This window comes from Poecilia formosa, unplaced genomic scaffold, assembly GCF_000485575.1.
Source record: "Poecilia formosa unplaced genomic scaffold, Poecilia_formosa-5.1.2 Scaffold127, whole genome shotgun sequence".
NCBI classification, from domain to species: Eukaryota; Metazoa; Chordata; class Actinopteri; order Cyprinodontiformes; family Poeciliidae; genus Poecilia; species Poecilia formosa.
The window spans coordinates 1,243,742-1,263,759 of NW_006800066.1; the positions used below are offsets into that span (position 1 = coordinate 1,243,742).

The following is a 20,018-nucleotide window of genomic DNA, read 5'->3' on the forward strand; positions in this document are numbered from 1 at the left end:
CATATGGTGTCTAATGTTGTGGTTCTCAACCAGAAAAAGGTGAAGCAAGGATGAGACTCTTTGCAGACTGGAAAAACCGTCTGAATTACGATGTGGGGAAAAAAGTGATCTGCAGAATATTTAAACTTTGACAGCTGTAAAATATCTGCCACAAATTAAGGAGGATGTTTTGTATTTATGATTTAAAAAAGGTGAGTAAACGACTGAGAACCTTGGATATACTTGACTTGTTACAGGATAAATGCATAGAAACCCTGGAAAGAATATATTTATTTATTGGCTCCTTGTCCTCTCTCAACATGTCCTGGTGTACAAAATGCTAGCTCAAATTTAAGAGCTTAAGTGTTGAAGACCAGAACTGTTACAATTCAATACATCAATAAAGTTTTAAATAAATATTTTTTTAAATAAACTTGAAAAGGCATATGATAAATAAATGCATGTGATAAGTATAGTCTGTAAATGAGTAATTATATTTAAAAGGTTTGTAAAATAGTTCATTAAAATTAAGAGCAAGTTCATTTTATAAAATGCTACATTTATTTTGTGATATGCTGTAGAACAAAAAATATAAAATTAACTACTGTAACATTTCTATGTAGTTTAGTGAAACTGAAATATTATAGAATTATTTATTACAATATTATTGAAATAACTTAACCTTACACAACAAGAAGCTAATTGTCATTTCGTTAAAAAATCGCAAGAAAGAGGAAAAATTAACACAAAGGTAAAAATCGCAAATTCAGCAAATGTAAGTCTCGCGATAGGAACTGGGAGCCTGGACTCCGAGCCTGGTTGCCCTGGTAACGGGGCGACTTCCAGGTTTAACTCGGTTTTTTGGTAAATTTAACGGTTTCACACAGATAGTTCGGGTCAGTTCAACAAGTCAATAATGTCCAGGAAAAAACAGCCGAAGGATAAAGTAGTCCAAGATGTCGAGGAAACGCCGAAAGTCACAGGTTGGCTAAATAATGTCTGAGTGATTTAATCATTACTCGACAAGCTAACATTATGCTATTACAACCGTCTCTTAAAAAGTTTAAATAATCTGTATGCAGTGTAAGCAAATGGCCTATCTTTATCACGTGTTGCGGTAGTGATTTACAGCTCTAACTCTTTAGTCGTGTAAATATAATATATCTGATCCTCTTCCTTTAAGGTAGCTGTGTCTTATTAAAATCTATGTTTCCAGCACATTTTAGTTCAAAACAGTAAATCTAAAATTAGATCTATGCTAATTTATTTAAATTTAAAGTAATAAAGCAGTTCATGCCTAATTTCCTTTTTGGATTGATAAAGTACTATTGGATTAAATTAAACTGAATTTTATTTAATATGCAAAGCAAAAATAAATTACTTAATATGTGCTTCTTTGATGTCATTGAAAAGTGTCACTGCTCAGTCATTTAGATAACTAATTAAAAGTTTAAACTGCATTCTCTTCACACAAAAAAATATTCTAGTTGAATTATAAGCAGCAAAAATATCAATATTAATCTCAAATCCTTTCCTATTTTCTGTGATCTAGGAAAAAAAAATCTGGTTTAGTGTTTTCCTTTTCCTTTCTTACTGTTTTTTTTTTCTTTCTTTGTTTTGCAAACTAGACCAAAAATCCTCTGTTGTTCCGCAGATACAAAAAGTCACCAGCAACATCCTGAGCCAATCCCAGTGCAGACCTTTGGTAAGCCATGATGTTCTCATTCTGAAGGCTGTTCAGTCACTGACTAATAATTACCCCGTCCTACAGATGATTATCACTGCACAGGAAATGTGGAGGTTGACTTCCCTATGCTTTGTTCCCTTCTGAACATGAAGCCAGTCCCACCAGTAATACGTCAAATCCCACCCGCTATTGACTCTGAAGTCGCATTTAAAGGTAAGAAAGTACTGAGCTGCTTCTGTTTTGGACAGAAAAAACACCAAAGTGTTATTATTCCTCAGATGTTTCCACATTTTGCCAGTGTGGTTTATTGGGAACTTTTATTTAAAACCATCGGTTTCCTTCCCCCTTACAATCAAGCTCTACTTAGCTTTGATCTACACCATGTAAGCCCAATAAAAACTAAATTCAGAATATAGATATCACTAACTGTGCTGGATGTGTGCGCATGTAGTGGAATGTCATCTTTAAGCTGCTGCTTTCTGATGATCAACATAATTTCACCTACAGAAGATGAGGATTTAAAGGGGTCTGGTGTGCCTCTCAGGGGTACGCCATGTTTATGCATTGAGCTGGAAAATGACGACCCCAATTGTACCAGGAAGATGAAGATTTCAGGTAAGAATTAAACATTCAAGGGAACTCAGGATCATACACCTACTTTAAGCACTTACTAATTGCATGAGTTTATTTATCTTGTTTGTTTAAGTTTTCTGATTAATTATGGAGATAAAAATGCTTAAATAGACTTCTAATTTAATTTAAGTTTATGTAATTTGCTGAAGCTTTGACATTATACCCTACTTCCATTCACTGTGGCTCTAAGTGAACAACTCTTTTTATGTTTGATAGATTATATTAAACCAAGATAACTATGAGTGACCTCTCAATGTGTATATTGTGTCTTACAGCCACATTGTCTTGCAGTAGATTATAAATGACATACAAATAACTTTATGCCACCAGTCCTCAATGTGATCACAAAACATCCATGGTGCAGAGTTTCGCTTATTTGTAGGATTAGCGAAAGTTATTTAAGCTAAAATAACTAGACATGCCTTTATTATGTTATTGAATAATAAACATAATAAAGGCATAATACTGCATACACAGTATGCAGTATTATACGTTAGGGTGTTCCTGACCTGAAAAGCATCACTGTAGCATAACTGAAGTGATTTCTTTTGTTTTTAAAAGTAAAAAAATAAAGACAACATATACTATATTTTGTAAGTAGAAAGATCAACTGGCTAAAATGAAAAGGATGAAGATGTTTTTCATGCTCTTTAAGCTGTTTTGTCAATTTAATAGCACAAGCTTTATTGTAGAACACTGAGATATCAACTGAAAGTTGTGTGATTAAAAGAAGGTGGAAGATTTTTGTTGTTGTTGTTAGAAATAAAAAGTCCATAATCAATTTGTTGAGAAATCACACTTTGTTGGAATGACTGCTGCAGGTTTTTAGAGGTGTGTCTCTTCTACAGACCGTCCATTTTCCATTCGAACGTGAAGAAAACGTCTTGTTATAGGGGAAATAATCTGCCAGCAGAACTAGTACGTTTTACCAATACTCAAGAATTCCTCACTTAAAACATGCAGAGAAGTTACTTTTGAGTTGGTTTTGCTTTATTTCAAGAGTAGCGAGAAACTGAGACGAATACTTGGTGAGATTTTGTGCTTTTTGCAGCGTGGGTCCTGCAGACCTGCAGTAACTATTGTCCCATTCGTCCTGAATGTGCAGGATGGAAGATGAACTATAAGATCTTCAAAGCAGTTCTGAAGATGCTCTCGTCCATGCCCACCCTGCAGTGTCTTCAGTGAGTAATGAGCAGGTGCAGCGGGGAGCCGAGCCCCTGCCGTCTGCTTGTCGTTTGTTAGCGTAACGCTGTCCACTGTGCCGCAGCTTCTGGCAGGCCGCTCTGTCAGACCCAATGGTAATCTCCCTCGCAAACACGTCTCTGGGCTCCAACCTCAGGTGAGAGCGTTCGGTGGCACCGAAACTGTGCGACGTTGTTTTAATTTGCAGCTCCCCGGGAGACAAGTCAGAAAATACTTGTGGATTTGCAAGTGAATTTGCTCTGAAATATGCAGGATTAACTGATCCAGCTTGTTAACTCTGCCTTGTGGTAGAGCTGTGACACTGGAGGGTAATCCGCTTCTACAGAATAGCTTCTACCTTCTGCTCTCTGAAGACAGCAAGTGAGTCTCACACACACACACACACACACACACACACTCACAAGATCCAGCCACTAACAACCCGCGCTTTTGCATAAATGCGTCCAAATTCACGTCACGTCTCTTTGGTCAAGCCTCACCCACTTGTCACTGCGGAACAATCAGATCGGGGAGGAAGGGGCCCGTCTGATCGGTTCGGCTCTCTCCACCTGTAAATCTGCTAACAAGAACCTCCTGTCACTCAACCTGGCGTTCAACAATATTGGGGATGCAGGTGCCGCGCATATTGCACAGGTATAATCCAGAGCTGATCCACGTTCCCCCCGGATGTTCCCATCAGAGCTGCTGATATGTTTTCCACTTGTTTTCCCTCTCAGGGCCTGAGGCTGAATAATACTTTAGTCATTCTGTCGCTGGCCAACAATAAAATCGGAGACGCAGGAGCTGCCCATCTGGCTATGGTATCTGTTTACCTTAAAGACTTTAACTGCCAGATAATGCATTTAAACTTGCAGTTAAGACGTTCTTAATCATATTCGGCTTACTGGATTAGATATTACACGATTTAATAACCCTCCAGCGCTAAGCATTTCCATTTTTAGACATTCGGGGAGTTAACTCTACTACATGAGGAGATTGTGGAAAGGAGGAGGATGATGCTGCACAAACTACAGGTTGGAAGTTTTGACAGCTACACTAACACACACGGCTACATTTCGTAAGACCTTAAGCAGCCTAATCCAATCTTTTATTTCTCAGCTTATGACATTTTTTTTTAGGATTTTTAAACATCTGAATTAATTGTGATCAGAAGTACTGTTTAAAAAGTTTTTATTTCTAAAATATTCAGGCTTTTTACGATTGAAGCACACACATTGTTCCTCACTGAATAACTCATGTTTCATCGCAGCTGCAAAGTTTAATTTATTTTCATTTCATGATAGAGCAACAGAAAAACATCTGAAAAGTGTGTTCTGCATTTTTATTCATCTCCTTTACTCGGTACTTTGTTGAGCCACATTTTCTACAATTACAGCTTTGGATATTTTCACCAGTTTTCCACATCTAAAAAATGAGATATTTACTCATTCCTTTTTGCCTGGTTGCACACACAGCATCTTTAAATGTCAATGTTCATGTCAGACACAGATTTTTACTGATTTACTTTGACTAGACAGTCAATATGCTCTTATAAAATCATGTTTTTCATTAACTCAACTCAATGAGTGCAAAGCACTCTATTTATTCCACAAAGAATGATGTTTTCAACTATGATTAATTAGAAAAAGGTACTCTGAACTTGACAAACAAGCCTTATCTGAATGCAGATTGTAGCTTACTAAATTTGACTCTTAATTGCACTTGAAATATAACAGCTTAACAAATATCACACCAAAGCAGTGCATTGTGAAAGCTGCATTCAATCTATTGTGTCTCAACACCTGGCCTTGCTTTAATCTTCTCCATATCTTCACCTCTGACCTTTCCGCTGGGCTCCTCATGCTTACATGATGCCGTTTGGTCTCTAATGTTCTCTGACCAACCTCTGAGGAACTTCTGTCGTGTTGATTCTCTGCTTTTTGGCTTTTCTTGCAGTCTTCTCTCAGGGCGGACCTGGAGCAAACAGCTGGCGGCCATCTTTCTGCCATCCACAGCGCTTCAGGCAAAGGGGAGGCCAAGAGCTCAAACAAAAAAAAGGCAATATATATAAATATTATAAGACTGAAAGCAAATGTTCACGTAGCCATCATAACTTAAAATCATCTAATATATTAATCAGAATAAACCTGCAAAAAAAGATGAAAAAACAGCCGACAGCAAAGTCAAGAAGGGTAATCGTCACTGACACATTTCACCAGTTCCTCAGCTACACCGTCTGGTTTCTCGTAGCCGTCTTTTCAAATTTTCCCCAGGCCCAGAAGGAAAGAGACCCCAAAGCAGAAATACAAAGTCTGGAGGCAAAGAGAAGCTGTCGTCTCCTCACGAGGTGCTTGAAACGCTCCACCGCATCTGAACGTATTCAGACAATTTACAAGTTGTTTTTCTCCTACACCGTTGTCTCTTTTTCCTTGCAGGATAAATCAAGTTGCAACCTGATTGAGGTTTGGCTGGCAGCTGCAATATCTCCATACAGCAACACGTTGGCAAATGGACCCGAGTTGAATTTGCTGTCTTTGTCTGCACAATCAGGGAGAAGGTCTGGAGACAGGAAACCCCCTGCTGGTGCAGTCTGTGCATCGCAGGGACGGCGTGCTCTACATGCCTGGGAACACAACGCTCACCTCGCTCAATCTAGCAGGTCAGGTACAAAAATGTTCACATCCCAACGCATATATATTAACATTTGCAGACAGGACAGTTTTACTCTGATTATCTGAATGCTTTTTTATGTAGATTTTTTTTAAGCTCCTACTCTGTGTTTAGTATGCATTTTGCAAAATTAGATTTCTATGTATAGTCATTTATTCGCTGAAGGGTGTTTTGAGCCTCTACTTTTCTAAGGATTTGTGATGTCTTACAAATTTATATTTGTTTGTGTAGGGAACAAAATTACAGAGAAGTCCCTGCCTCTGTTCCTGGCATCTCTGGAAAGGCAGGAGGAGGTGGGAGGAAACTTGCAGCGTCTCATTCTGCAGGTTTGTTTAACATCTTAAATTGGTTATTTTCAATGTGGGTAATTGTCTCTTTCTGCTCAGTTTTTGAAGTTGTACACATTTGTTTTTGTTTATCTTTGCTCTTCAAGTCACTTGGAATAATATTACATAGCATACAAGTAAATTAAACTGCATTTTAATTATTTTTTATGATATGTCCATATTTCATGAAAGCACAATAGTTAAATAAACTTTTTCCAAAATAGTTTGCATCCTGCGGTTGTAAAATTGAGGTACAAAATAAGAGACAAAATGACCGAGGTCCAACATCTGCTCTTATTTTTGTCTTTTTTTTTTTTTTTGAGTGTTTCTCAGTAAAATTCCTGAATAATTTGTTTCACCTCCATTTGCAATTTTAGGATATTATTTACTAAAATATATGTTTAACCACATCAGGTAGTATGTACTGGAAAGCCAAGCAATTTAGTTTAATTAATTACCTTAATATTTAATATTTTAGTTTTAGGTATTTACATTTTTTTAAATGAATTAACTAGTAATTTTTTGTCACTTAACCTCTTCAATTTGATTCATATTTCTGCCTGAAGGTCTTCCTGCTTTTGGTACCACATCCATTTTAATTGCTATATATTCCTCTGAATTAATATTGCAGTGGATTGTTTTGGTTGTCTCAGATTTTTCAGCTGCAGCGTCCTACTTAATTCTGACAACTTATCTTTATTTTAGCAACCAACATTCACATCTGACACCTAATGAATATGTATTTGTTACGGTTTTGATGTCTTTCTCTCATGCACAGAGAAACCTCTTCCCTGCGGACGCTGAGTGTTACATAAAGATAAAAGAAATGAAGGCCCTGGCAGATCGTCTGGTCGAACAGAACCCTGTACCGACGGAAGAGGAGGCGAAGGAAACATAGTGCTCAGCAAATCCGATAAAGGAATAAATGTTACAGTACTACTTTTCTCCGAGTTTCTTTTTACAATGCAAAAGACGAGGAAGAAATATTAAACATTTTACTCTGGGAAAGGTCTTTGAGCAGCAACTTTGAATTATTTAGAACAATTCAAAATCACTAGAATTGAAAATGGTCAGTAGTGAAATTTTCCTTGTAGTCAGGTGAAAAAACACACATTCTCTGGGATAATATCAGTACAGAAATCAATTAGAAAATGATCAGACAAAAATGACAATCACATTTTAAATTTATCTAAGCAATAGTTTGAGTAATAGAGTTTTTCACAACTCAAATACAAGTACAAATACTGCATGAATTACACTAGAGTTCTTTGATAAAAGTCCATTCATTCATTCAGACTGCTCAGTCAAAGTCCAAATCTAAATCTAACTGAGATTATTTTGCAAGACTTGAAGTATTTATACATTCTCTATCCAATTTGAAATAACCTTTAATATTTGAGTAAACATTCAAGTATTATTGTAACTAAAATTAAACTGTTATTTTATACATAGGGAAAACAATGTATTTTTTATTGCTTTTGGATGAATGAATGGACTTATAACGAGATCTAAAAGAAAGAATAAAACAATGCAACACAAATGATCGATTTGTGTTGCAGATATGCAGTTTTTTTTTTATTTAATCAATAAAAAACTGCATATCTAGATCCAACGAATTGCAAGTTTAAATAACCACTAAAAGCTTCTTCAGAATCGTCATTGTACTTACAAAATGTTCAGTAAATAACAATTCAACAGCTGTTAAAAGATGTTTTTGACCTTACCAATATGGCCTCCATGTTGCTACAATGTCGTCACGTCCGGGCTGTGCTCAGGAGAACCACCAATATGAACCTCTCGCTTCCGGTGATTCCTCCTTTTCGGCAGCGGCTATTTACTCGCCAACATGCCAGTGAGTATCAGAAGGCGGATGAAATCCGTCATTTATGCTTCAAATCGATTATTAGAGACATAGTCCAGGGCTGAACAGTTTCAGAAGAAATTACTGCTTCGATTCGTGCCACTTTGAGTCGGTTTAATCCGGGCGAAGATGCTGGTTTTTAATCATTTTTCAGACCATCTCGAGCGCGTTGTGAGACAAGATGGCTGCGCGCACACCGCAAACATGGAGCCAGTTTATCAGAGAAGCTGAATAGAGACACCGGATGATAATTATCGTAGTTTAACCTCGATAATAAGGTTTAGAGTTACCTAAACACCCGTTTGTAGTTATGTAAACATTGTTTTGTAATAAATACGCAGAGTGTTATCTAATGTAGGAAAGGTAGGCCAAGACGTGGGCCCGAGCGGGCCAACGCAGCGATGCTAAAACTGAGCCAGACGTGTGTCGGCCTCATTTTTAGCCAAATAATTAAGTCAATATGCAATGCGTCACAAGTTTTTGTAAACTTAAATCTTTACAAAAACTATTATTGATTTTTGAGTCCTTGCTTTACATTTTTTGTCTCGCTTTATGTCGCTGATCACGTTTAGTGACGTCTATTTCATTTCCTCCTTTGTAATTTAGCTCGCAAAAGACTTGTTGCACCCATCCCCTGAGGAGGAGAAGAGGAGGCACAAGAAGAAGCGTCTCGTCCAGAGTCCCAACTCTTACTTTATGGATGTCAAATGTCCAGGTATGTTCGTTTTTGCACATCTTTTTGTAGATGCAAGTAAATCAATCAGGATCAGGATTGTAAAACTCGAATTTATTTGTTTTTTTTTCTGCAGGATGCTACAAGATCACGACGGTGTTCAGCCATGCTCAGACAGTGGTGCTGTGTGTGGGCTGTTCAACAGTCCTGTGTCAGCCAACTGGAGGCAAAGCGCGCCTCACAGAGGGTCAGTATCTGCACACAAACACCAGTTAAAAATGTGGCATGCACATTTCAAACTGTTTCTTGTTTTTACGTTAATTAAAAGGGGCAGGATTGGAGCTGGCATTGAAACATTTATGTTGCAGTTGAGTTCTTAAACTAGATATTTCTAGATAAACTAGATACCATTTGTAAACTCAAGTCTTTCTGCACATTTTGGTAAAGCTTGGACTTTGATTAAAACATTTTTCAGATGTTTAAGCTTGAGAAAACATAATCATATATATATATTTCCCATATTTGACGCCCTTCCCCATAGCTTAAAAATCATATGTAGACAGATCTCTGGTTTTCCATCTGTTTGCAAAGCCCCCATATTTTAAATTATAAAAACTTCAAAAGTATCTGGTTTAAATTCCTAATAAATCTAAATAAAGACTGAGATATTATTATAGTAAATTATTTTTACATTTTTGTGTAAATTTCAGTTACTATGAAGAGTTTGCCAAGGATTATTTGCCACAGTTTTCCCCGCACTGCTAAGTGACTGGACTTCCTCCATCGTGGTTTTCCAATCTCATTCCAGTGCCAGATTAACCTCAGTTTGCAGAAGGGTTGAGCTCCAACCATGGCTTCCCCCTTTCGAAGGCTGAGGACAAACCAAATGTAACTTTGTAGACTCTGAAATATTCCAGTAAAACCAGGACAGATCCTGATCCGCAGCTCTACGCCACACAATAGCCGTGCCCAGTCGGCAATATTTCTGCTCGGTGAGGCTCCTCTTTTGTCAGCGTTGGGCTAACGTGTCGTTTCCTCCGGCAGGGTGCTCATTCAGGAGGAAGCAGCACTAACTGTTCTCCCTGAAGCTGGAGGGGAGAGGAGGGGATGGACCGGTTGATATCAGCGTCTCCTGCCTCCGGGACGACTGCGACGGCGGAACCTGTGGTCCCGACTTGAAACAAGAAGAAGGAAGAAGACAGGGGACGCGTTTCCACTGTTCATGTTGACCAATTGGTTGTTGCTGTAACTCCACCCTCCAACCCCGTCTCTCTTAATAAAATGTTGTTTTGGCTAAAGCAAGGAATCCCTGTGTGCTTCTTACTGCATTTCCACTTAGTTTATTGATTCATATCCTGTAAAATGAATCTCTGCCTTTGGTAAAGTTAATTTGTGTACCACTTTATTTGAAGGGATGTAAATAAGACTGACATGATGCTGTAATGAACACAAATGTTTGACAGAAATTGTCATTTGGTAATTAATGACACTTTTAACATAAAGTTGCCTTGTAAGTGTCATTAACCTACTGAATGATAAACATTCATGGTTATGACACTGCCATGTCAGTTTTATGAACTGGCCTTAAAATAAAGTGTTATTTTCTAAACTGGGTCTAAGTTAGCATCACTACTAACTCCATAAAGTGACACTAGTATTGACTACATAGTGTCATGAGTTCAGCTTTACTGAAAATTTGGCATAAGAAATTTAAATGCAGGAATTTAGGCTGAATGGTAAAATTTCCACATATAACATACAGCTCTAAAGAAAAATATGAAGAAACCACTGCAGTGAACAGCACTGAAAACCTGGTTATTCCACCAAACACTGATTTCTGAACTCTTCCTGAGTTAAAACAGTATTGCTGTTTCTAAATGAATATAAACTTGTTTTCTTTGCATTATTTGAAGTCTGAAAGCACTGTAACTTTTCATTATTTTGACCATTTCTCAATTTCTGCAAATACTACATTTTTGCTTGGAATTTCTGAGACATGTCAGTAGTTTATAGAATAAAAGAACAATGTTCATTTTACTCAATCGTGTAGATATAAAGAGTAAAATCAGAGAAAATAAATCTCATCGTAGAAGGAATTCATGAAGCGCTTACTTTATTATATCAGTTAGGAGGACAGATGATCAGATCACAATCCTGTCAATCCTTCCACTAAACATTCTATTAATAAGCTTGTTTACATGACTTTGGATAGTTTTTTTGTTGTTTTTTTTAGCAATTATCTTCCAAATTGTGGAGGGTGTCAAGACTGCAGTTTCACCAAATATTTATTTATATATATTTTGTTCTGTTGTGATATCTTTTCATTTTCCAAAGGACTGAGTTTTTGGTTTTCATTACTTTGAGTAAAGCCAACTTTTTTGAAGTGGTGAAACAAATTCAACTGCTAGATGATTTTCAAATTTATTCCAGCAAAACTGCTCTGAAAACTGAAAAATGTCTTTTACAAATCATCAGAATCTATTTGGAAACATTCACAAAAGTGTTGCTTTATAATTTTAGAAACATAACCCAAAATGTGAATCTATTCTACTGAAATTCATAGAATGTTACACAAACAGACATAAAAAAATATAAATTTGAGTTTGGCAAAGTGTAAAATATGTTGCATGCTTTCAGTATGATACCAAGCTGTTAAAATGTATGAAGTGTTTATTTCACGGTCAGAAAAATGCAGATTTTACAGATGAGGAAAAACAGTTTCTTAAAAGAAAAACAAAAAAACAAAAACAGATGCTTAAAAACAATTAAATAACCTGAAGAAAAATAGTCCACAGGGTGTCAACTGTAAAATTTTACTTGATTAGGATCAACTTTAAACCTGTAATGGTGCGTTCACACCAAACGCGTTCTGAGCGTCAGGCGCATCTGTTTTACATGCAACATTGGCTGCATTCACACTGCAGCCTGAAGTGACCCAATTCCGAATTTTTTGCCTTAATGTGACATGTATCTGATCTTTTCATGACAATCTGAACACAGATCGGATTATTTTCGAGTGCGACCAAGATCGCTTGGATATCCGGTACGTATCCGATTCAAATGCGACCTAACCTCCAGGTCGCATTCATCCAACCTGAACATCACTGATACTCTACAAACGTCACTATTCTGCGCTCTGTTTCGCGCAAGCGCGAAGAACAACAACAACAACAGCCATGATGGACTGTATTGGGGATTAAGTTGTTAATATGCTGCTCCGGCCGGACAACAACTTCAAAATCGTAAGCTATGCTAGCGTCCATGTTTACTTCCGCAAATACTGAGCTCTTCTTCTTTTTATGGCGGTTGGCAGAACTCAGGACGCTGACGCTATTGCGCCCTCTACTGCGCATGCGGGACACTTTCAGGTCATTTGCCCGTTCAGACTGCAGAGGGCCGTTTGTCGTGTTTCGAGCGTCTAGCGTGGGGGGATTTGAACCGTTTGGAGCGTATGCGTTCAACGCGCGTCCGACGCTCCACTTTGTAAACCAGACGCGCCTGGCGCTCTAAACGCGATTGGTGTGAACGCACCAAAAGTGCACACGCGTTGAACTTGAAGAGTCAGACGAGTTTGTTGTGAACTCACCATTAGACTTTAATATCTTGCAAATCCAGTTTAATATCAGTGAAACGTTTTGTGTTAGTCCAGGAGAAATACCTTGAGAAGAAGTGAGCTGGGACAAATTTCTACATGTTTGTATTTCTGCTACATATAATGTTTTTTTTATATATATATATAAATAACACTTGAGTCAGGAAATCTGCCCCAGCATGGCCACCATAGCGCAATTTTCAATAGAAACCTCCTGAAACCGGGTTCTCCTCCTCCCCACTGTGCCTTTCTACCCCTCTGCTCCGCTCACACACTCGCTCTTCTCCTCCCTCTCCCTCAGCAGGTGGCGGATGGAGGAGTTCTGCGTCGACAGCGTGCTGGACAGCAGCGGCATCAGGCACCGGAAGCCCTCCCTCAGCTCCTCCACATTCTTCACCAGGCTGCTGATGTTCGAGTTCAGCTCCCCCCTGCAGCCCTGCACCTCCGCCAGCACGTCGTACATCAGGCTCTGCATCTGTGCGCCAGTTTGGTGGAGGAGTTACACCAACGCTCGATCGAGGATTTGTTTTGAGGGAGTCACAGTTGCAGCCAAAACAATTCAATCTTCAATTTAGAAAAATTTGGTTTATTAGCAAAATTCGCAACTGTTCAGGTGTTTGCTGTAAACAAATTCAGACAGTCATGTTCCGTGAATTGAATTAGAGGATGCGTCCTATTGAGACTCGTTTGTCAGATACAAAACAGGTAATTTGTGAAAACATTGATCTCTGAGCTACTACTGCCATCTGAAGAAATGCACCACTCCTGGTCAAAAACAACCAATAAGAGCCAGGAGGAGGGTCTTAGCGCTGTCAATCAACCTCATATACTCCCTGCTAAACATGCTAATGGCGGAAAAACAACTTACTTCTACAGGAAAACTTGTGGCCATGCTAACTACACCAAGCACTCATGACAAGTTTGGTTGATGAGAAGAAGCTGCAGCAAGGGGAAAAGTGTGAGCAGCGTGTACATGGACCTGATTGAGATCGCTAAGACCCTCCTCTTGACTCTGATTGGTTGTTTTTGAAAAATCTAGCAGACGAGCTTGATTTTTTCACAGATTATTTGTCTCATACCATACTGCTATGACATAGGGATAGTTTTAACAGTTATGTAAAAAATAAATAAATAAAAGTTACATACTGCAGCTTTAATGTTAATTCTCCTGCTGTTCGCTGATCGGCCCGGTAGAAATTCAACCAAAGAAATCCAATACAGTGTGAGAAATCTCAGACAGGGTAGTGAAGGGAGATTTGAATCAAACAGAATTGCGTAGGACGGCAAATTGCCAGATTAGAAAGATTTGTAAGAACGTTAGTGGTAAAAAAAATCTTCCATGAACTGCAAAGGACCAGCACCAGCAAAAGCCTGGTCCAAAAGCACAAGCAAAATCACACGACTCAAAACCAGAACTTTTAGTCATTCGTCAGCATATCTGGACATTAAAAATGAAGCATACATAAAGGTACTTCCTGTTGAGAGTGAGGCAGGGCGGCGGCTCGTTGATGCTGGGGATCAGCAACCTTTGCAACCCTGAGAGCCTTTTCTGCCTTTGGTCTGTTTATAGTTACACAAACTACTTGAAACAAATTAACTTATTTAGCTTAGCTCAGTAAGATAATTTGATTTTAAAATTAAAGAGTATTTTTTATTTTTGTTTTCAAGTTATAAAATAAAAACACTTTTTTGAGATTGTAAATAGGATCCTTCAGGAATGCTGAGCAAAGCTGACGTCTTGGTCAAAAGAGCAAACCAATCTCTCGTAAGAAGTAAAGATGCTGAGTAATTTTGAGGCTGCACTTGAGGCACTTTGGGTTGAGTTTAGAGAGCCAACTAGATTTAGTTTGATTTGTTTATTGCAAACACCTTGAATGCTTCTTTATTTTGCTCATAAACCTAAATTTTTGGGGTTGTTGAATAATTTTAGGTGCAACCGCACATGATGCCTTCACTTGCCTCTCTCACCTTGCAGAGGTCAACGAGCGTGTTCCCCTGATCTGCAAGGATCCTCTTCTCCATCTTCACTCTCCGTAACCTGAAGGTGGAGAGACAGTCATAAATGCAGCTGTAAGGAATCTGTAGGAATCACTTGGAAAAAATTATTCAAAATGTCTGAATGCTTTTCATTTTTGTCACTTTGTCCCCAGCGAGCTCCAATGGATTTTTATTTTCATGATTGGATGGTTTTAAGGTGGGAAAAAGATGAATAATTTTAATTTTTTATCAATAAAAATCTGAAAAGTGTGCATGCATTTCTGTTCAGTCCCCTTTATTTTGTCACCCCTAAATAAGCCCCAGAGAAACCAATTTTTTTTTTCAGAAGCCACCTAATTAGGAAATAGAGTTCACATTAGTTTAGATTTCCATTTGTGAAGGTGTCAGAGGTTTGTTGGAGAACATTAGTGAACAATCTGTGTCATGAAGGGAAAACATGAGAACAAATGATTGGTATAAGAAATAATCTGCCAGTGGAGCTAGAATTTTAAAAAAAAATCAACATTAAAGAATTATTAACGTAAAAATAAGCTGCTATTTCTTGCTGAAAAGTTACTTGTAAGTTACTTTTATCTTATTTCAAGTGTACTAAAATATTTGCATTAGAAACTAGTGATATTGTGTAACTTTAGTTTGAGTATGTTCTCTTTTAAAGTTGAATCATTTAAATGTCAATCACTGATTCTGCACATAAATTATAAATATTTCCTTCCTAAGAGTTTAACTGTAGAGTTGTATATTCTGTGCAAAGCTCACATATGCTAATCACCAGCTAACATTGGGCAAATGAAAATGTTTAGATAAGATAAACTTAATTTACTTTAAAATAAATACCTCCTAAACATAGCAAGACCGCAAACACAGATGCACTGTAGAGTAACACTAAAATGTATTTAAATTCCAAATTAAATCAGAATTTCGTGCTTTACAATTTATTGACACCAGGTTTATAGATATGAAACAGAAAAGGAGGAACCTGCAAAAAGAAACAAAAAAAACTTGATAAATCATATTCCACATGCTACTCATTCTGCTCTGTGGGATCGGAGGATAAATGGAAACCAGATTCAAAAGGCGGCAGGTTCCCGTGGTCTTACTGGTGGATGGCCAGCAGCAGCTTCCTCTGGTGCATGCGGACTCTGGTGTGGTCTCTTTCTCTTGACAGCTTAGTGTACTTGTAGATGAGCCAAGTCTCTCTCAGCACATTCGCTGCTGCAATTTTTATCTGGTGAAAGGGCGCAGAAAATCACGAGGAGTTATTGCGTGTTTATGCACATAACCTCTAAGTGCTGTTTTTACGGGACGTGCTGACTAACACCAACCAACCGTATATATTACTGAGAGCCACATAAGTCGTTTGGACTCATTATTGACTTTCATATTGAAAATAGATTGTAAATAAATCTTCCAGGTTGGCGTCTGCGTCTTTCTGAATCCCTTTCTGTTGGATTCTTACTAACCTGCGCAAACATTTTGCCCCAGTTGCATATTTTTCCACAATTTTTCATGTCAGTCTTTATTAAAGACGTCAAAAAAGGTGAGAAAACATGTATGTTAATCATTGGGCTGAAACTATTACTTGGAATAGTTGGAATAAGTGGCAGTTTTAGCTTCAAATGGTTCAAATTCACATTTTATTGTCTTTTAGGCAATAAAATGTTTATTTTCTAATTTAAAGAAAAAGGGATTGGATTGATTATTTTAATATTTTAACCCCTTTAGATGCAATTTAAACAAATATTGTATCAAATATTTTATCCAACAAAATTTTCAGCATTGCAATAAAGGGAAAAATTATTTTTTTTACTAGCAGTTCGACACAGTCAGAGTTTACACTGCTAAAAAAAACACAAGCATAAAAATTTAATAAAATAAGTTATTGTTTAATATTTTAACCCTCTATAGGCCTAATGTACAAACAAATGTTTTATCTAATTTATTTTTACACTCTTTGCAATTAGTTCAAGAAAGTCAGAGTTTATATTCATAAAAAACCATCAGCATAAAAATACAATAAATTAATTGTGAAATCACAAATACGCTATAAAATCCTTTCGAATACTTTTTTCTTTGCACAGTAACAATTAATAATTGTTATCCCAACTCCTGGTGTTCATTGAGTTTAGCTTTCAGAAGGTCATACAATTTAATCATAGAAAATATTTTCAAAATAATTTCACGTACTATCGCTGGAAATACTTGAAATTATACCGAGAGCAATTTCAATAGGCTCATAAATAGATATTTTTGATGGAAAATAAACAATTACTCCTCTTCTTCCCTGCAGAGAAATGCTTGTCTTCTCTGATGACTGAAGCTCATATCAAGTTAAGATTTAAAAACGTGAATATTCTAAATCTTCAGCAACAAGAATCATTCAAATTGAACGGTTTAAACCCAGAAATACACCACGCCCCTTCCAGAGGATGTGGGATCGAATATGATATATAAAAAGGTCAGAAATGTGTAGAAGGTGCCAATTTTGACAACTAAAAATAACAGTTTTGTTGCAGCTGCAGTTGTTAGCATTCACCCTCTTGCAGATGTGAGAGTCCATCATGAAGTTGTGGACGTGCTTCTCAGCTCGGGTCAACTCCAGCTTCCTGGCCACCACCGCCACCACCAGGACCGTGCATCCCGCCCCCTGTTGAAACACCGGTATTCAGGGTTGGATGGGACTGGATGGACTTCACGGTGGATCAAACTCCCCGCCTCTGTCTCACCATGATCCCGGTGAGGAGGCAGATGCTGCGGCCGCAGTAAGTGTGAGGGACCACGTCTCCGTAACCGATGGACAGGAAGGTGACGGAGACCATCCACAGGGCCTCCATGTAGTTGCTGCTAAGGTCTCTGTAATTGTGGTGCCTGTCGGGACAAACAAGACAATGTTCTTCCCCCTGCCAACCCAATGATGGCATAGTTAGTTTGAAAAAGTAACTTGATTACTGGTTACCCCTTAAAAATGAGTATCAAGTAGTTACTTTACTGATCATTTTATTTTAAATAATCAAATAAAATAGTTCAAAAGTAGTTTAAAAGTAACGACTTTTAAGATAGATTACAGGTTACGTTTACAGTTACTTTTAGTAGCTGCCGACAGCGCCCCCTGCTGCTTCAACACAAAAATGCCAATTAGGAATTTACAAAAATAAATACTAATTCATGTTAGTTTACATAAGCCAAAAAAAAGCAATATAAATACAGACAAAAATTGGTGTAAAAGTTACAATTTGTCATGTATTAATGTTTGTGACATTTTATTCAAGGAAATTGTAATCTGAGCATCAGCAATCGGCTAGTATGCCTGATCTGGGATCGACTGGTAATGTCTCCGTCCTCCACTAGGGGGCTTTCTTCGAAATAGGCCTACAAAAAATAACTCGTTATTTTGTCCCACTTACTTTCAAGGGTGTAGAAATTGCACTTTGTTGCCAGCATGTCGATATTGTAATTTTTTAAGCTGAAAACAAACTCAAAATATTTCCTGTTTTTCCGGCTAGAAATCGCGCATTTGTCTCCTCCCGCCATTGTTTACGTTTGTGTCGCTGCGTGGGATTACACGAAGCAGGAGGGGGAAAGTAAGTATGGATGTTTTTAAATAGTGAAATGACATAGTGATTTGGATAAGTAACTTTAATCTGGTTTCTGGTTTGGAAATAGTAGCACGTTAGGTAACTTGTTACTGAAAAAAGCGGTCGGGTTAGCGCACTGCGTTACGACGTCACGGTGCCAGCCCTTACTGATGTCTTACTTTGTTAGGTGTGAAGTCATTTTTCATTTCTTACAAACCACAAACGGTAATAAAAACAAACCTAATAAATAATGGCATATCAATATGCACCACACAAGGATGTGGCCCCTGGGCTGGAACCAGTTTTGGCACCCTTATTCACTGAGAACAAATTATTTCACTAATGCAAATCACAAGTACTTCTATAAAGAAAGTTGGGAAACTATTTATCAATTTTGAAACTCCTTCAAAATAGGAATAAGTTCTGACTTATAGACCTTTTAGTTCAGCAAACTAAAACCAGAAATTATGCGACGCTTCCACATCAGATGCTCTCCACACACATACCTCTCACACACATGCAGGCCCCACGCCGCCACAATCCACAGAGAAACACTGAAAATCATCAGGACAGTGCCAGGATAGGTGGTCATCAACGTTTTCCCCACAAAGCGGGTGTTGAAGTGGATCTGGGATAATAAAAAATCCCCTCATTACATCATCATTTTGACACAAGAGCACTACTTAGCCAGACTACTTAGAGTAGCACCTGTCAGATAATCCTTACATAACACAGAGGAGATGAGGGATAAGAAAACTTGTTCGCAATCTGGCTCGATACATGGACAGTAGGTTTGGTTTTGCAGAGGAGGGAGGGATGCAGACGTCATTTTCATCACTTTTATATTGCGGTTACAAGGGAGGGATTAGCCAGGTGGACATGTTGAGATATGGAAATGAAAGCGGGCACATAAAGGAGTCAGCGAGGGACACGTCTGGCATGTGAAACCAGCAGGGTTCGTGAAAGTGAAAACTGTTAGTCACACCTCAAGCGTCACACTTCTACAGACCTCTCGGCCCACCTAGACACAACAAGATATAAACAGATGAGGATGAAATGTACAAAACTGAAGGGCAGCTCAAGTCACTGTCCAAAACAGACTCCAAATTTCACGTATCATACCCTAAGCAGGTTGCTTCTTGAATTTGTCTTCTTGATTCAATTTACACAAGTCAGGCTTTCAAAATTCAGTTAGGCCAGATTAAAGAAAGCATGTCAAGGAGTTTACGCCCCCACCTTGTTCAGGGCTCCGATGCTTCGGGAGGCCGTGTCCGTGAAGAGGCGGCTGTGCAGCATCATGGCCCGACCCAGCAGGTACAGTCTCAGAAACATGGGCAAAGCCAGCATGATCTCCAGCTCGGTCTCAGAGAGGGTTGTGCGGACTTTGGTCTTCTGGAAGTATGCCACTATTCCCACCGGATAAGGATGGATGGCCACTATGAAGAGCTCCAAGACGATCAGGGCGAAGCGGTCGGTTGTCATGGCTATTCTCCAGTCCTCTGCACCAATGTCATGAACGTAGAGCTGTCACAAGGAAGAGAAGAAATTATTTAGCTGAAGCAATTCTTCCGTCCAGAGTCGGATTTAGTTGTGGTCTACACAAAATCTTTATGTCTAGTTTGAAGTGCAAATATCTTATTTCACATCAAATACGACAAAACTAACTTGCAATAAACTTTTCAGTTAGAAATATGAGGTTGTTTTAAGACGATGACTCCTCAATATTTATGAAACAGTATTAGTTCACTTATAGGAAGATATTTTCCCCAGTGACAGTATAACTAATACGTTTTAAAATCAGTATTAAGGAATTATTTACTTAAAACAAGTTCATATATCTTGCTG

The 20,018-nt window shown here is 38.1% G+C and overlaps 3 protein-coding genes across 8 annotated transcripts in view; 2 read left to right on the top strand and 1 right to left on the bottom strand.

Annotated features, from left to right (window-relative positions):
- Nucleotides 1–767: 767 nt before the first annotated feature.
- Nucleotides 768–7,420, top strand: lrrc71 (leucine rich repeat containing 71). Of its 4 annotated transcripts, none has more exons than XM_016676100.1 (17): nt 768–962; nt 1,608–1,684; nt 1,819–1,879; nt 2,174–2,281; nt 3,405–3,480; nt 3,567–3,638; nt 3,794–3,862; nt 3,976–4,135; nt 4,219–4,302; nt 4,444–4,515; nt 5,438–5,539; nt 5,622–5,673; nt 5,755–5,828; nt 5,917–5,943; nt 6,032–6,140; nt 6,383–6,477; nt 7,256–7,420. In XM_016676100.1, the coding sequence occupies exons 1-17, from the start codon at nt 896–898 to the stop codon at nt 7,373–7,375; spliced, it is 1,425 nt and encodes a 474-aa protein (XP_016531586.1). In that variant the 5' UTR covers nt 768–895; the 3' UTR covers nt 7,376–7,420. The 4 variants fall into 4 exon arrangements, with proteins under 4 accessions (XP_016531586.1, XP_016531587.1, XP_016531585.1 ...); XM_016676101.1 differs by having other exon boundaries at nt 1,634–1,684; XM_016676099.1 differs by having other exon boundaries at nt 769–962; nt 1,634–1,684; nt 1,751–1,879.
- Nucleotides 7,421–8,223: 803 nt separating this feature from the next.
- rps27.1 (ribosomal protein S27, isoform 1) lies at nt 8,224–10,314 on the top strand. The gene is made up of 4 exons (XM_007561481.2): nt 8,224–8,329; nt 8,945–9,053; nt 9,148–9,258; nt 10,056–10,314. Exons 1-4 carry the CDS (start codon nt 8,324–8,326, stop codon nt 10,082–10,084), a joined length of 255 nt encoding a protein of 84 aa, XP_007561543.1. The 5' UTR covers nt 8,224–8,323; the 3' UTR covers nt 10,085–10,314.
- Nucleotides 10,315–12,343: 2,029 nt separating this feature from the next.
- Nucleotides 12,344–20,018, bottom strand: part of LOC103144478 (small conductance calcium-activated potassium channel protein 1-like) — a 20,803-nt gene continuing 13,128 nt past the window's right edge. For all 3 annotated transcript variants that reach the window (XM_016676115.1, XM_016676114.1, XM_007561485.2), the window contains exons 4-10: nt 19,410–19,697; nt 18,680–18,801; nt 17,325–17,466; nt 17,135–17,245; nt 15,699–15,826; nt 14,572–14,641; nt 12,344–13,078 (exon numbers count right to left, since the gene is read on the bottom strand). In XM_016676115.1, coding sequence (XP_016531601.1) covers nt 12,854–13,078; nt 14,572–14,641; nt 15,699–15,826; nt 17,135–17,245; nt 17,325–17,466; nt 18,680–18,801; nt 19,410–19,697 — 1,086 coding nt within the window. In that variant the 3' untranslated portion in view covers nt 12,344–12,853. The remainder of the gene's footprint in view (nt 13,079–14,571; nt 14,642–15,698; nt 15,827–17,134; nt 17,246–17,324; nt 17,467–18,679; nt 18,802–19,409; nt 19,698–20,018) is intronic.